Source organism: Nicotiana tabacum, chromosome 20 (genome assembly GCF_000715075.1).
Source record: "Nicotiana tabacum cultivar K326 chromosome 20, ASM71507v2, whole genome shotgun sequence".
NCBI lineage: Eukaryota > Viridiplantae > Streptophyta > Magnoliopsida > Solanales > Solanaceae > Nicotiana > Nicotiana tabacum.
The window spans coordinates 96,174,900-96,189,619 of NC_134099.1; the positions used below are offsets into that span (position 1 = coordinate 96,174,900).

Genomic DNA, 14,720 nt, shown 5'->3' on the forward strand with positions numbered 1-14,720 from the left:
GCGAACTGGTGGAGTCATTTCGAGAGGAGATCAAGATGAAAGAGGCTGACACCCTAGGGTGGAAACAACACATGGACCGTCTCGCCTCGGAGAAAGATACACTTCGGGAGCAGCTGACTTCAATTGAACTCCAACTTCAAGGTGTAAAGGAAGAAAGCCTGGCCCGAAGCCGCAAAATCGAGGAGCTCGAAGCTAAATCTGTCGCTTAGCTTGCAAAGGCCAAATCTGATGTAGAGGCATTTGTGTCTTCGTACAGAGCTGACGCTGAAGTTAGTAACACTCGGGCAAAGGAGATCTCTGATGTGGCCAAAGTTATGTTATCATGTGCTCTCGACCACGCCAAGCAGCAGTCCCGTAGATAAACCCTCGAGGAGGTGCACGCTCGTGGCTTCGACCTCTATGCTGACATTGAAAAAGCAAAGACTTTGGAGGAAGAGGCTGTCGCTTTTCTCTCTGATGACGAGGATTCATCTAGTGGCTTCGAGAGCGGAGGAGATGAAGATGAAGTCCCCGAGGAGGAGGTTCCCGAGGACGCGGCTCCCGAAGATGCAGCTCCCGAAGATGCAGCTCCCGAAGATGTGGCTTCCAGAGATGCAGTTCTCGAAGATAAACATCTCTTATAAAGAATCCCTTTGCTTCATCTTCGATTTGAATTAAATTTTGTTTCGTCTTCATTTGTGGAAAAAAATGATGTTATAATTCTAATGGTCAGTCCAAATATTGGCTTGGACTCAGAGTATAATAAACCCTTAGGTTTTTTAACGATCAATGGGCGATCTTTATAATAGAATACCTCTTAAGATTTTTGTTAATCCTCGATCTAAGCTTAAGCTGATTTGACGCGAACTCGGGATGATGGGACTCTTGAGTCCGAGTTGAGTGAGATCATTGTCTCGAACCCTACATGTTTTGGACCCTAGGCTCTTTTATATCGGCCTTTAGGCTCTTTAGGTTAGGCCAATTCGGCCTTTAAAACGGCTATAATTTTTCCCTCTTTTTGGCTAAAAGACTTAGTGAAAATATTTCTATGCCTTAGCATGTGTTTTTTGTACCCGTTGGGTTTTTTTGAAGGTTCGACAGATTAGAACCTTATTTGTAATTTTATTGTGTATACATAATCGAATACCTCTTGAGTTTTTTTCGAAGTTTGATGTTATCGAAGCCTTTAAATTATTTGAGGGCTGATTTTATCGAAGCCCTTCATCATTTGCTTTGGCCGAGGGTAGCCCGATTTAATCGGTTTTTTCAAAGTGTTTGAAGGCCTTTAATTTATGGAGGAAGTCAGACGTCTCCGAGCTGCATTATTTCGGCCGTAGCCTTTTTATATGATTGTAGTCTTTAATATGGCCGTAGCCTTAGGGTATGTCTCTCGGACTTGTTTCCCGATAACCTTTCGAATTTGTTCGAAAGGTTAGTCCCCGAGTATGATGGGCTTGGCCTTTATATTGAGGGGATGCCTCTTTAGGTCTTATGACTTCAAGTTTTCGATGACTCGGATATGTTGACTGTTGATAACAATCCACGAGTATTCAGGGTGTATTTGCGTTCTGGCCCTTGGGCCGTTTCTCGTAGAATTATAAGTGTAAAGCTCGTATAATAGTAGACTTCTTTGAGACACAAAGTGTTTTGATATAGAAAGAATGTTTCTTTGAATAATTGATACATGCGTACATGTTTTGCCGTCGGGGATCGATTATTCTATATGGACACGGTTCATCTGACAGTTTGGCCCATTACAAAGTTCTCCTATCGAGGGCCCTTTTGGCGTGAAGTATTTTCCTCGAAAATATATCCTCCGAGGGTGATGCCCCCCAATATTCGAGGTTGATTGAAAAGAAGCCTTGGATACTGTTGAGTTCTCCATAGGTAGCACATAGTTGTTGCCTCGTTAAAAGCCTCGCCGGTAAAACCCATTTGGGACAAAATCCGATCTAAGGGAAAAAGAGTGCAACGCGTGCTTTAAAACCTAAGGCCTTTATGTAGAAATGTGTCTTTGATATCTTTCATCGGTCACCTGCAATGGATTGGTTTCAAATTCAAACGGACAAAAGGAGAAAGTCATACCTTAGCAATAGTATCATTTGAGTAGTGATACGTTCCAATTGTTTGCCAGTTGTTTACCTTCCATCGTGCTAAGTTTGAAAGATCCTTTACCGATAACTCCGATGACTCGGTACGATCCCTCCCAAATTGGGCCTAGTTTCCCTTCATTTGGGTCTCGGGTAATGAGGGTGACTTTTCATAGAACTAAGTCCCCGATTCAAAAGTGTCAAAGGTTGATCCTTCTATTGTAGTATCTCTCGATTCTTTGCTTTTGCGCGGCCATCCGAACAAGTGGTGCCTCTCATTTTTCATCTACTAGCTCGAGGCTAGTATTCATGGCCTCGTGATTTGACTCCTCTGATGCATGTCGAAACCTGGCGCTAGGTTCTCCGACCTCGACAGGGATTAGGGCCTCGGAGCCATATACTAAAGAGAACGGGGTAGCCCCTGTGCTAGACTTCGATGTTGTTCGATATGCCCAAAGGACCTCGGGTAGAACTTCTCTCCATTTTCCCTTTGCATCGTCCAACCTTTTCTTTAGGTTTTGAATGATAGTTTTGTTTGTTACTCGTCCTCTCCATTTCCAGTTGGGTGGTACAGTGTTGATAAAATCCTCTTTATTTTATGTGCTTCGAGGAACTCTATCACCTTGCTTCTGACGAATTGTTTTCTGTTGTCACATATAATCTCGGCAGGCATACAGAACCAATGTATGATGTGGTCCCAGATGAAGTCAATAACTTTCTTTTCTCTGACCTTCTCGAAGGCCTATGCTTCCACCCATTTAGAAAAATAATCAGTCATAAACAAAATAAATTTAGCTTTACATGGTGCCATTGGTAGAGTGCCGACTATGTCCATTCCTCATTTCATGAAAGGCCACGGGGACAGGACTGAGTGTTCTTGCTTTCCGGGCTGATGAATCATTGGTGCGAACCTTTGACATTTATCACACTTTTTAACGAACTCCTTAGCATGTTTTTCCATGCTATCCAAGCAGTACCCTGCTCTGATAATTTTGCGATTCAAAGACTCGGTGCCGGAGTGATTACCACAGATGCCTTCGTGGATTTCTCGTAGAACATAATCGATGTGCCCCAGACCCAAACACACCGCCAACGGTCTATCAAAAGTTCTACTGTACAATGTTCCATCTCCATCCAATGTGAACCTAGCGGCCTTGGTTCGTAGAGCTCTCGACTCTTTATTATCCGATGCGAGCTTTCCATTTTTTAAATAATCGATATACTTATTTCTCCAATCCCAAGTCAAACTTGTAGAGTTTATTTCGACATAACCCTCTTCAATCATAGACCTCGATAACTGGACAACAGTCCCTAGGACGATATCATCTTCTTCAACCGAGGATCCCAAATTAGCAAGTGCATCAGCCTCGCTACTTTGTTCTTGAGGCACATGATCCAGAGTCCACTCCTTGAAGTGGTGCAAAGTTACCTGCAGCTTATCTAAGTACCGTTGCATCCTATCCTCTCGAACTTCAAAACTTTTGTTTACTTGGTTTAACACTAACAGTGAATCGCACTTGGCTTCAATGACCTCTGCCCCTAAGCTCTTAGCTAGCTCGAGACCTGCAATCATGGCCTCATACTCGGCCTCATTATTAGTCAATCTAGAAGTTTTGATATATTGTCTAATGGTACTACCTGTAGGTGGCTTCAAGCCAATGCCAAGCCCAGATCCCTTCATATTCGAGGCACCGTCCGTAAAAAAGGTCCATACCCCCGATGATGTACCCGATTTTAGCAGGAATTCTTTCTTCACTTCGGGTACGAGGGTCGGCATAAAATCGACCATGAAGTCAGCCAGGATTTGAGACTTGATGGTCGTTCGGGGTTGATATTCGATATCGTGCCCGCTAAGTTCGACAGCCCACTTGGCCAATAGGCCCGATATTTCAGGCTTATGCAAAACATTTCGAAGAGGATAAGTGGTTAACACACATATGGGATGACACTGAAAATATGTCTTTAGTTTTCTAGATGCGCTTATCAATGCAATTGCTAATTTTTCTAAGTGAGGGTATCTAGTTTCAGCGTGTCATAGAGTTCGGCTTACATAATAAACAAGGAATTGCGTACCTTGCTCTTCTCGAACAAGTACCCCACTTACTGCTATCTCAAACACTGCCAAATATAAGTAAAGCTTTTCATCTACCTTCGGGGTGTGAAGCAAAGGCGGGCTCGATAAGTATTGCTTTAATTCTTCTAAGGCTTGCTGGCATTCCGGGGTCCACGTGAAATCTTTTTTCTTTTTTAGCAAGGAAACAAACCTATGACTCCGATCTGATGACCTCGAAATGAACCAACCTAAGGTGGCTATTCATCCTGTTATCCTTGGCACGACCTTCACACTATCAACGATCGTGATATCCTCGATGGCCTTGATCTTGACGGGGTTGATTTCGATACTCCGATTCGATACCATGAAGCCGGTGAACTTACCCGAGCCGACCCTGAAGGTGCATTTTCCCAGGTTAAGCTTCATGTTTTACTTCCTCAAGATTTTGAATGTTTCCTACAAATGAGTTAAATGGTCCTTTGCACACAGGGACTTAACCAACATATCATCAATGTTAACTTCCATCGATTTACCTATTTGTTCCTCGAAAATCTTGTTAACTAAGTGTTGGTATGTGGCTCCAACATTTTTTAGCCCAAAAGGCATTACATTGTAACAGTACGTTCCAAACTTAGTGATAAATGAGGTCTTTTCCTGGTCCTCCAGGTTCATCTAAATTTGATTGTACCCGGAGTAGGCATTGAGAAAAGTTAGGATCTCATGGCCAGCCGTGGCATCAATCATATGATCGATGTTGGGCAATGAGAAAGAGTCTTTTGGGTATGCCTTATTTAAATCCTTGTAATCTACGCACATTCTAAGTTTGTTTCCTTTTTTAGGAACTACAACTACGTTGGCAAGCCATTCGGGGTACTTTACCTACCGAATAGACCCTATTTTAAGAAGTTTGGTTACCTCGTCCTTTATGAATGCATGCTTCACCTCGGACTGGGGCCTCCTTTTTTGCTTTACCAGTTTGAACCTGGGGTCGAGGCTCAGCCGATGCGTTGTTATTTCCGATGGAATCCATGTCATATCTAAATGGGACCAAGCAAAGAAATTCATATTATCAATAAAAAATTGAATGCGTTTTTTTGAGTTCGGGGGTTAATCCCATTCCCAGGCATACCTTTCTCTCGGACATGTATTCGATCAGTATGACCTGCTCCAGTTCCCCGACCGTTGATTTGGTTGCGTCTGATTCTTCGGGAACAACGAAGGTTCGAGGAGTAAGGAAATCCTCTTCTTCTTCTTCGATTACTTGTTCCTCTGGCTCGATCGGGGCTGGGATCGATGATTGCTATTTGACCGCATGCATACCTTTGGTGTTTGACTTTTCCGAGGTCGAAGGCTCTGGTATTGGCGTCACTTCATCAACCACAAATATTTCCGTTGCATCATGTTACTCTCCGTAAACCATTTTCACGCCATCCACTATTGGGAACTTCATCATCTGATGAAGAGTTGAAGGTACTGCCCTCATGTTGTGTATCCGTGGTCTCCCGAGGAGTGCATTAATCTCATGTCACCTTTGATGAAATGGAATTTTGTATCTTGTATGGTCCCGACTACGTTTACTTGTAGGATTATCTCCCCCTTTGGTGTTTCTCTTTCCATGTTGAAACCGTTCAGGACCCAGGATGCAGGTACAATCTGATCTTATAGGCCGAGCTGTTCTACGACCCTCGATCTAATTATGTTTGCTGAGCTACCTGGATCCACTAGAATACGTTTAACTTGAATTTTATTTAAAAGAATAGAAATTACCAGGGTGTCATTATGTGGCTGAGATATGCCTTCTGCTTCCTCGTCGTAGAATGATAGGACGTCCTCGGGCATATAGCTCCGAGTCCATTTTTCTCTGGTGATCGACACCTTGGTGCGTTTGAATACAGGTCTTTGTGGGACATCGACATCGCCGACGAACATATGGATTACATGTTGTGGTTCTTTCTGCTCATTTTTCCTGCTTACATCTCTCTCTCTGAAATGGTTCTTAGCTCGATCACTGAGAAATTCTCGAAGGTGACCCTCGTTGAACAACCGAGCTAGCTCCTCCCTTAGATGCCTACAGACTTCGGTTCTATGGCCATGTGTGCCATGATAATTACACATCAAGTTTAGATTCTTTTGAGAAGGATCGGTTTGTATAGGCCTGGGTCACCAGGTGTCTTTGATTCTTCCAATAGCTGACATAATCCCCGATGCATCTACGCTGAAATTATACTCCGACAATCGAAGTGCCTTTGCGGGGTCGGTATGCTTATCGAACCCATTCTTACTTATGAGTCCTCGAGAGCTTTGACCTCGATCATTTCTCTAATCCTTACGGCCCGAACCATTATTTCTCCGATCAACATATAGTTGATACCGTTCCTTGTTCGACCTTGATTCCCTGTTTGTATCCCTTGGGGGCTTGGCTGCCAATCTATTAGGATGAACTGAGCCCGAGGGAGCTTCCAACTGGTCTTCCTCGACCCTGATCTTTGATTGATAACGATTATGCACGTCTGACCACATCACACTTGGATATTCGATCAGGTTCTACTTCAATTATCGAGCCGCGATCAAACTCTGCTCGTTCAAACCTTACATAAACGCTTCCACTTCCCAATCATCCGAGACTGGTAGTAATTCCATCTGCTCCATCTGAAACCTGGACACGAACTCCCTTAACATTTCGTCGTTCCTCTATTTTATCTTAAAATGTCTGATTTCCTTATTGCCACCTTTATGGCCCCGGCATGTGCTTTCACGAAGGTATATGCTAACATAGCAAACGAATCGATAGAGTTCGGGGGCAAGTTGTGGTACCAAATCATGGCTCCTTTCTACAATGTTTCCCCAAACATTTTCAACAATACTGAATATATCTCATCATCATTCAAGTCATTCCCTTTGATCCTGCAAGTGTATGAAGTAATATGCTCATTAGGATCGGTTTGCCCGTTATATTTGGGTATATTGGGCATGCACAACTTTTTATGAATGGGCATCAGGCTGCGCTTTGAGGGAATGGTTTTTGTATGAACTTTTTGGCATCTAAACCTTTCAAGATCGGGGGTGCCCCCGGTATTTGATCAATACGGGAGTTATAAGTCTCCACCTTTTTGTCATTGTCCTCAATCTTCTTTTCCCCAGACTTGATCCTCTTGGTAAGCTCTTCGTACATCCTCATAATGGTGGGGTAAGTCCCCGAGCTATTTTCGTTTGACCTCTTTGGCGCCGGTTCAGCACGTGGAGTATTTCCTGGTTCAGCTATACTCAGAGTTTTATTCTGACTCTGAAGTTGAGCGATGGCAATCTGTTGAGCTTGGAGCATCTCGAATATCACTTGGAGGCTAACTTCCCCATCTCCTATACCTTGTGTTCCTTGGCCCCCAGATCTAACTTCTCTGCGTACACTTGCTCCAGGGTCTGCGACTAGATCCGCATTCAAAGCAATGTGTGAACTAACATCCAGTGGCTCCACATTTGGCACTTCCCTAGGGTTTATCGGTGGTATATCGACTCCTGGAGCAATTATGTTGTCATTTTCTCCGTGGAACCCAAGACCGTCACCGCCGTGTACGGATTCATTTTGAGAGTTTGACATGTTTTATCCTGAAATCAAAGAATCTTTGACAAGAACAAGTGTGAAAATAATGTGCGTTATCAAAATCAGTATTGAAATAAACACTATTATCTTTAGCTCCACGGTTGGCGCCAAACTATTTACCTTAAAAATACGAGTAACAACTAAACTTGATTTGTGGTTTTAAAGATATGTGATTCAGTTCAATACCATTTAATAATCAAGAAATCTAAAGTATATATGAAAGAAATAAGTAAGACCAAACCAGTAGATGAGTCAGTCTTGACCTCGAGCCCAAGTGACCTCGAGATTGGTCAAGAACAATAAAGCAAGAATAATAAAGCTAAAGGACAATTCTGATGAACAATGAGCGAAAAGTAGAGAGTATATTCTTTGCCAATGATTAGATGATCTTTACAAATGATTGGGGTCCCCTTTATATAATAGGGAAACCCTAAATAAGGTACATTTCTATTTACAGTAAGGAATCTTATTGGGATAGTTGTATAACCCCCTAGTACGGATTTGTACTAATTCATACAAATCTATTCTGGAATTTACGCCATGATCTTAGGGACGTGGTCGGATTCTTATCATTTTGTAACAAACTCATAACGGCACTATCTCGGAGTCAGTCGTACTTAGCTCCAAGGTTCCTCAAGCACTTAGGTCTTCGAGCCTCTTATTCTACCCAGAGGCTGATCCGGAATTTGAAATTTATGAGTTCCTGTCATAATCTCAAATTAATAGATAATAATAACTGGGTTCACAGTTAGATATTTATAGATATTTAATGGGATTTTTAGTAAAAAATTATAGATTCTATGCAAAAGTTATTGGGTTCCCGGGAACCCATATATTACTCTCTAGATCCACCACTGATTCTACCTTCGAGCCCGAGCTTGGTCTATATCGACCTTTTGTCCTCGATGCGACTTCTCGAGCCTACAAAATCGGGGGCATATGATTTTGACCGTATACACTCCCCTTTCACCTCCTGTAGCAACCTTATTACATTTGCTTCGTATTTCCTTTATGGAAGGCTGATTACCTTTGATGCCTTGCCCGTATTCAACAGGTTAGACAAATACTTGAACGCCTTGTCACACTATAATTCGCCTCCATTTTCCTATTTTGTTGAATTCTTTCTGGTTAAAGAATCTCTTTTAATTTTTTTAGGAATAATTAGGAGATTCTCTAGAAGAAATACAGGGTTATACTTTTAGGAGCGACATACTTGGTTATGCTTATTAGGGTTATTGTATGGTTTGGTTTGAGAGGAGGATGCAATGTGGTAGTTATGGGCTCAATTGAGCCCATAACTTTTGACGCGGAGTAGAAATTTATGTGTGAAAATTCATTGAAATTGCAAAAATAATAGATTTGAACCCATAAATTTAAAAATATAATGGGTTCAATGTTAAAAATCTTAAAAGTTGAACCAATAGAGTTTAAATCCTGGATCCGCCTTTGTTTGTTTTACCACCCTTCAGGGGCGGATGGGTGTCCGAACCTTCTTGGGCAGAAAATCACATTGTATATATAAGATCAAATTTGTTATTATGTATATATAGTAGATGTTGAATCCCTTGGTTAAAATCCATCTTGCCTTTGCCAGTGTCACCCTTAACAACTACTCTCTCCGTTTCAATTTATGTGAACTTATTTCCTTTTTAGTCTATACCAAAAAGAATGACCATTTTCCTTATTTGGAAACAATTTACCTTTATGCTCTGATTTTTAGCCACACTAAATATATATGTTTCATTTTACACCACAAGTTCAAATGTCTTCTCTCTTTTCTTAAACTCCATGCCCATTCAAATGGGTTCATATAAATTGAAACGGAGAGAGTATTTTTTTCTCACCCATGATATCATGGTCCTATTTTCTCGAGTGTTGATCAATTGAATGTCTCTTCTTTCTTATTCCCTTTAGTGAAACCCTTTGCTTCTGAGTCGTGGTAAATACTATCATGAAATTCGTGATATGCAGGTAAAACTTGAACAAATAACAATATTATCCTACGTTGCTAACATTCACGAGCTTTTCAAGCATTCATTTTTGATAGCATATTAAGTGTTTATAATTTATATATAAGAAAGAACGATTTATAAAATACTAGATAATTATTTCCGGGAGCCTTGATTAAGGCAAATGCTCAGGAGTTGGGGGAGAAGTTGTTGGCCATGGAGGCCTGGAGGAGCAGTGGAGATGCGAGTAGTATGTGGACCACGACAGCTAACTGCATTAAGGAAGCTGCTAGAGAGGTGTTAGGAGTAACGAAGGGTTATTCGGGAGGCCACAAAGGAGACTGGTGGTGGAATGAGGAGGTCCAAGGAAAAGTGGAAGCCAAGAAAGCGGCATATCTGAAGCTAGTGGAGAGCACGGATGAGGAGGAGAAGAGGACGTGTAGGGAATGTTATAAGAAGGCAAGGAAATAGGCAAAATGGGAAATCACGGCGGCTAAGACTGCAGATTTTGAGTGATAGTATGAGGATCTTGGGGGCAAAGGAGGAGACAGGAAACTGTACATGTTAGCCAAGATTGGGGAGAGGAAGGCTCGGGACCTAGACCAAGTGCGGTGCATCAAAGACGAAAATGGTAAGGTTCTGGTGGAAGAGGCATGTATCAAGCGTAGATGGAAAGATTACTTCCATAAACTCTTGAACGAGGGAGGGGACATGAACATCGTGGTATGAGAGTTGGAAAACTCCGGGATTCAGAGGGATTTTTTGTTTTGTAGGTGTATTAGTAGCGTAGAGGTTGAGGGGGCAATGCGGAAGATGAGCAGGGGTAAAGTAACTGATCCTGACAAGATCCTAGTGGAATTGGAAGGAAGTGGGTCGGGTTGGCTTGGAGTGGCTTACTAGGTTGTTTAACGTCATTTTCAGGATGAAGAAGATGACCATAGATTGGTGGTGGAGTTTGATGATCCTGTTGTATAAAACAAATGTGATATCCAGGACTGCAACAACAATAGGGGTATCAAGTTGTTGAGTCATAATATGAAAATTTAGGAGAGGGTGGTGGAGAGGAGGGTGCGATGTAGTGTTACTATTTCCAAGAACCAATTCAAATTTATGCTAGGATGGTCTACTACAGAAGCCATTCACCTTGTGAAGAGATTAATAGAGTAATATAAGTAGAGCAAGAAGGACTTGCATATGGTATTCATAGACCTAGAGAAGACCTATGATAAGGCCTCGAGAGAGGTCCTATGGAGATGTATGGAAGCTAGCGGTGTTCCAGTGGCGCACATTAGGGTGATTAAGGACATGTACAAGGGAGTGAAGACTCGGGTGAGGAATGTGAGAGGCTCAGATCATTTCCAAGTGGAGATGGGGTTGCATGAGGGATTCTCTTAGTCCATTTTTGTTTGCCTTAGTGTTAGAGGTGCTGACTCGACACATACAAGGGAGGTGCCATGGTGTATACTATTCTCTAATGACATAGTCCTGATTGACAAGATGCGAGACAAAGTTAACGCTAGATTGGAAGTTTGGAGACATACACTAGAATCTAAGGGTTTCAAGTTGAGTGGGTCAAAAACTGAGTACTTTGAGTGCAAGTTCAGTGATGGGACGCATGAAGAAGGAGTGTAAATGAAGATTGGTACTCAATTTGTTCCCAAAAGAGATAGTTTCAAGTATCTTGGGTCTATTATTCAAGGCATCGGGGAGATTGACGAAGATGTGACTCATCGTATTAGAGCGAGCTGTATGAGATGGATGCTATGCTTTGGGGGTTTTGTGTGATAAGAATGTGCCACCTGGACTTAAGGGTAAGCTCTATAGAGTAGTGATTAGACCGACTATGTTGTATGGTGATGAGATATGTAATACGTGTCATGATCTAGGTTAACTATATAGGATTAATTAACTTAAACATAGCTAGATTAGTAGTAACTATAGTTAGATGTTAATGTGGTTAACATGATAGTTAGTCGGTGATTGGTGGTTTTAGCTGTAACAGTATACAGTGTTTTGGACATAACAGAAATTGAGATTTTTTCCTCTCATTTCTCTCTCTCTCTGCTCTGTTCTTCCTCTCATACGAGAACTGAGTTCTTCAGTTCATTTATACTCGTGCAAATTCATAAAATTGACATGGTACCAGAGCATTCAGATAATTTAATTTTGAGGTTTTATTGAGAATTGTTGAAAACGAGAGGTTCGTGGTTCATTTCTCAAAATTTTCAATCGGAATCATCAATAACTCGTCGGAACCCTAAAAACTCATGATCAGAGACAAAGTCACAGATCAATCTACGATTGTGATAGATCACAATCATCCATTGTATTTGCATCCTTCTGACACATCAGGAGCATTATCTCTTGGCTTTCAGCTACTAGGAATGGAAAACTATACGATTTGGAGCCAAGCGATGGAAGTTTCGTTGCTTACACGGAACAAATTAGGATTTATAGACGGATCGATAACTCATGATACTTATGGATATAAATATGAAAATCTATGGGATCACTGCAATGCTATTGTGAAATCGCGGATCATGCATAATGTGAGTCGCAATTTGTTGAGTGGAGTATTGTTCCGGTCAAGTGCACATGCAATTTGGTCGGATCTTCGGGAACATTTCAATAAAGTGAATGCATCATGAATGTACTACCTACACAGGGAGATTTTTATATTGACACAAGGTACATCCTCTATTTCGATTTATTACTTGAAATTGAAAGACTTGTGGGATGAATAGGAGTCAATTATGCCTCCTCCTATTTGCTGTGATAAATTAAAGAAATTCAGTGAACCTCAGGAGTATCAACGTTTATGGAAATTCCTAATGGGATTAAAAGATGGCAATGCCAAGCACTTGGCCAAACCTTAATAAAATCTAAAATTCCTACAGTCCATCAAGCTTATGCTATGATCCTTCAGGATGAAAGTCAAAAGTTAGTAGCAGGAAGTAGTTACTGTGCTGAGTCTATAGATCCTACATCATTATTTAGTTCTAAACTTGGTCAAAAGCAAAGAAGAAACTTCAACATTGCATGTGATTTCTGTCACTTGAAAGTCCACACGAAGGAAGAATGTTATAAGTTGATAAAACGTGATTACTGCAATAAGAAGGGGCATTTGAAGGCCAATTGCTACAAACTGATAGGTTATCCGGGAGTTTTTAAGCCTTAAAAAGAGCTAATATGGTAAGAAGTTCAAAGAACCAGTAGATCTCACCTTCTTCAATCATGATGACTCAGGAGCAGCATAATTTGGGACCTATGCAAGGGTTCACCTCTGAGCAGCACACTCATCAGGGACAACAAAACTTAGAACCTATGTAGATGTTCACTCCTGAACAGTACAGTCAGATCCTAAACCTATTGAACAAGACATCAGTCTTTGAATCCTCTGCCAGTGCACATATGGCAGGTAATGTCACTTGTGAACAAAAGGCTGATGAGAAGTGGATAGTAGATGCTTGAGCCACAAACCATATGGTTGGTAATGAACAAATTTTACATGACAAATTGTTAGTAGGTAATGCAAGAAATGTACAGCTGCCTACTGGAGAATCTACTAAGGTGTCACATGTTGGTAGTTGTCAATTAGATGGAGGTGATACCATTAACAATGTCTTATGTGTACCAGCTTTCAAGTTTAACCTTTTGTTTGTTTCTCAATTGACAAAAGCTTTAAACTGTTGTGCTGTATTCTTTCCAAATTTTTGCATCTTTCAGGATCTCTTTACTGGGAGGGTGAAGGAGATTGGTAAAGAGGAAAAAAGGTTTATATGTGGTGCATTCTCAAAGAAGAAATAAGAATACAGTTAAATCCTTAGTAATGGCTGCTCACAGGAATGAAGTTGAGCTATGACACAAGAGGATGTGACATGTTCCAGTTTAAGTTCTCAAGAATATTCCTAGTCTTAATAGCAGTAGTAGAGCAAAAATAAGCCCATGTGGAATATGTCCATTATTAAGGCAAGCTAGGACACCTTTTCCAGTTAGTAGTAGCATGGTAGATCATGTTTTTGATTTGATACGTATGGATATTTGGGGACCCTATAAAGTTCCTACATATAATGGAAAGAGATATTTTCTCATAGTGGTTGATGATCATTCTAGGTGGATTTGGATTTTCCTGTTACATCTTAAGTTTGATGTCATTACAATCCTCAAAAATTTCATTATTATGGTGAAAACCCAATTTGGTCAAATGATCAAGTGTTTTAGGTCAGACAATGGTTCTGAGTTCTTCAATCATGATTATGCTAATTTGTTTCAAATACATGGGATTATACATCAAAGCTCCTGTCCACACACTCCTAAACAAAATGGAGTAGTGGAAAGGAGGCACATGCACATTTTGGAAACTGCAAGCGCTATCAAATTTCAAGGGCACTTGCCAGTGAAGTTCTAGGGTGACTGTGTGGATGCAGTTGTGTACATAATCAACAGAGTTCCTTCTACCATTTTAGGAAACAAATCACCTTTTGAAGTCATATATGGGAGACAACCTTCTTTGTTACATATGAGGATCATAGGGTGCTTATGTTTTGCAACTAATCTTCCAAGGGGTGATAAATTTGCACCTAGGTCTATAAGGTTAGTGTTTCTAGGGTATGAAAGTACACAAAATGGATATAGATTGTCTGACATTGAAAATAGGACATTCTTTGTTAGCAGAGATGTGCTATTTCATGAAGATGTATATCCATTCCAAGGTTTCACTCAAGATTCCTCTTTTTCTATAAATGAGATTCAAAGGCTTGATTATCCTACTGATCGGCCTCATATTGTTCTGTTTTCCAATGATAGAGAAAGCCACTTGCATCTCTTACAATTGATGAGCCTGTTTCTAGAAGCATTAATTCCTCACCAGCTACTTCTATACTGCCACCTGCAGAAGAAATAATTGTTGAGTGACATGAAGGACACACAAGTGATACTGGGGAGTTGAGAAGGTCACTTAGAACTACTAAGTCTCATGTTTGCCTTAAGGATTACATTGGGCCACAACAAAAGCTGAATTCTTCCATTGTAGTTCATTGTAAATATCCTAT

The 14,720-nt window shown here is 41.0% G+C and overlaps 1 protein-coding gene across 1 annotated transcript; it reads left to right on the forward strand.

Annotated features, from left to right (window-relative positions):
- The first annotated feature begins 9,885 nt into the window (after positions 1-9,885).
- LOC142174467 (uncharacterized) lies at positions 9,886-10,644 on the forward strand. Its single transcript, XM_075240267.1, has 3 exons — positions 9,886-10,128; positions 10,189-10,392; positions 10,591-10,644. The coding sequence occupies exons 1-3, from the start codon at positions 9,886-9,888 to the stop codon at positions 10,642-10,644; spliced, it is 501 nt and encodes a 166-aa protein (XP_075096368.1).
- The last annotated feature ends 4,076 nt before the right edge of the window (positions 10,645-14,720 follow it).

What these genes read in the sequence shown, in the direction of transcription:
- LOC142174467 (XM_075240267.1), top strand. Translation starts at nt 9,886, where the DNA reads ATGGAGGCCTGGAGGAGCAGTGGAGATGCGAGTAGTATGTGGACCACG. An exon ending in GTAGGGAATGTTATAAGAAG is followed by an intron (nt 10,129 to 10,188) that starts GCAAGGAAATAG and finishes TTTGAGTGATAG; the next exon opens with TATGAGGATCTTGGGGGCAA. An exon ending in GAGGGGACATGAACATCGTG is followed by an intron (nt 10,393 to 10,590) that starts GTATGAGAGTTG and finishes CGTCATTTTCAG; the next exon opens with GATGAAGAAGATGACCATAG.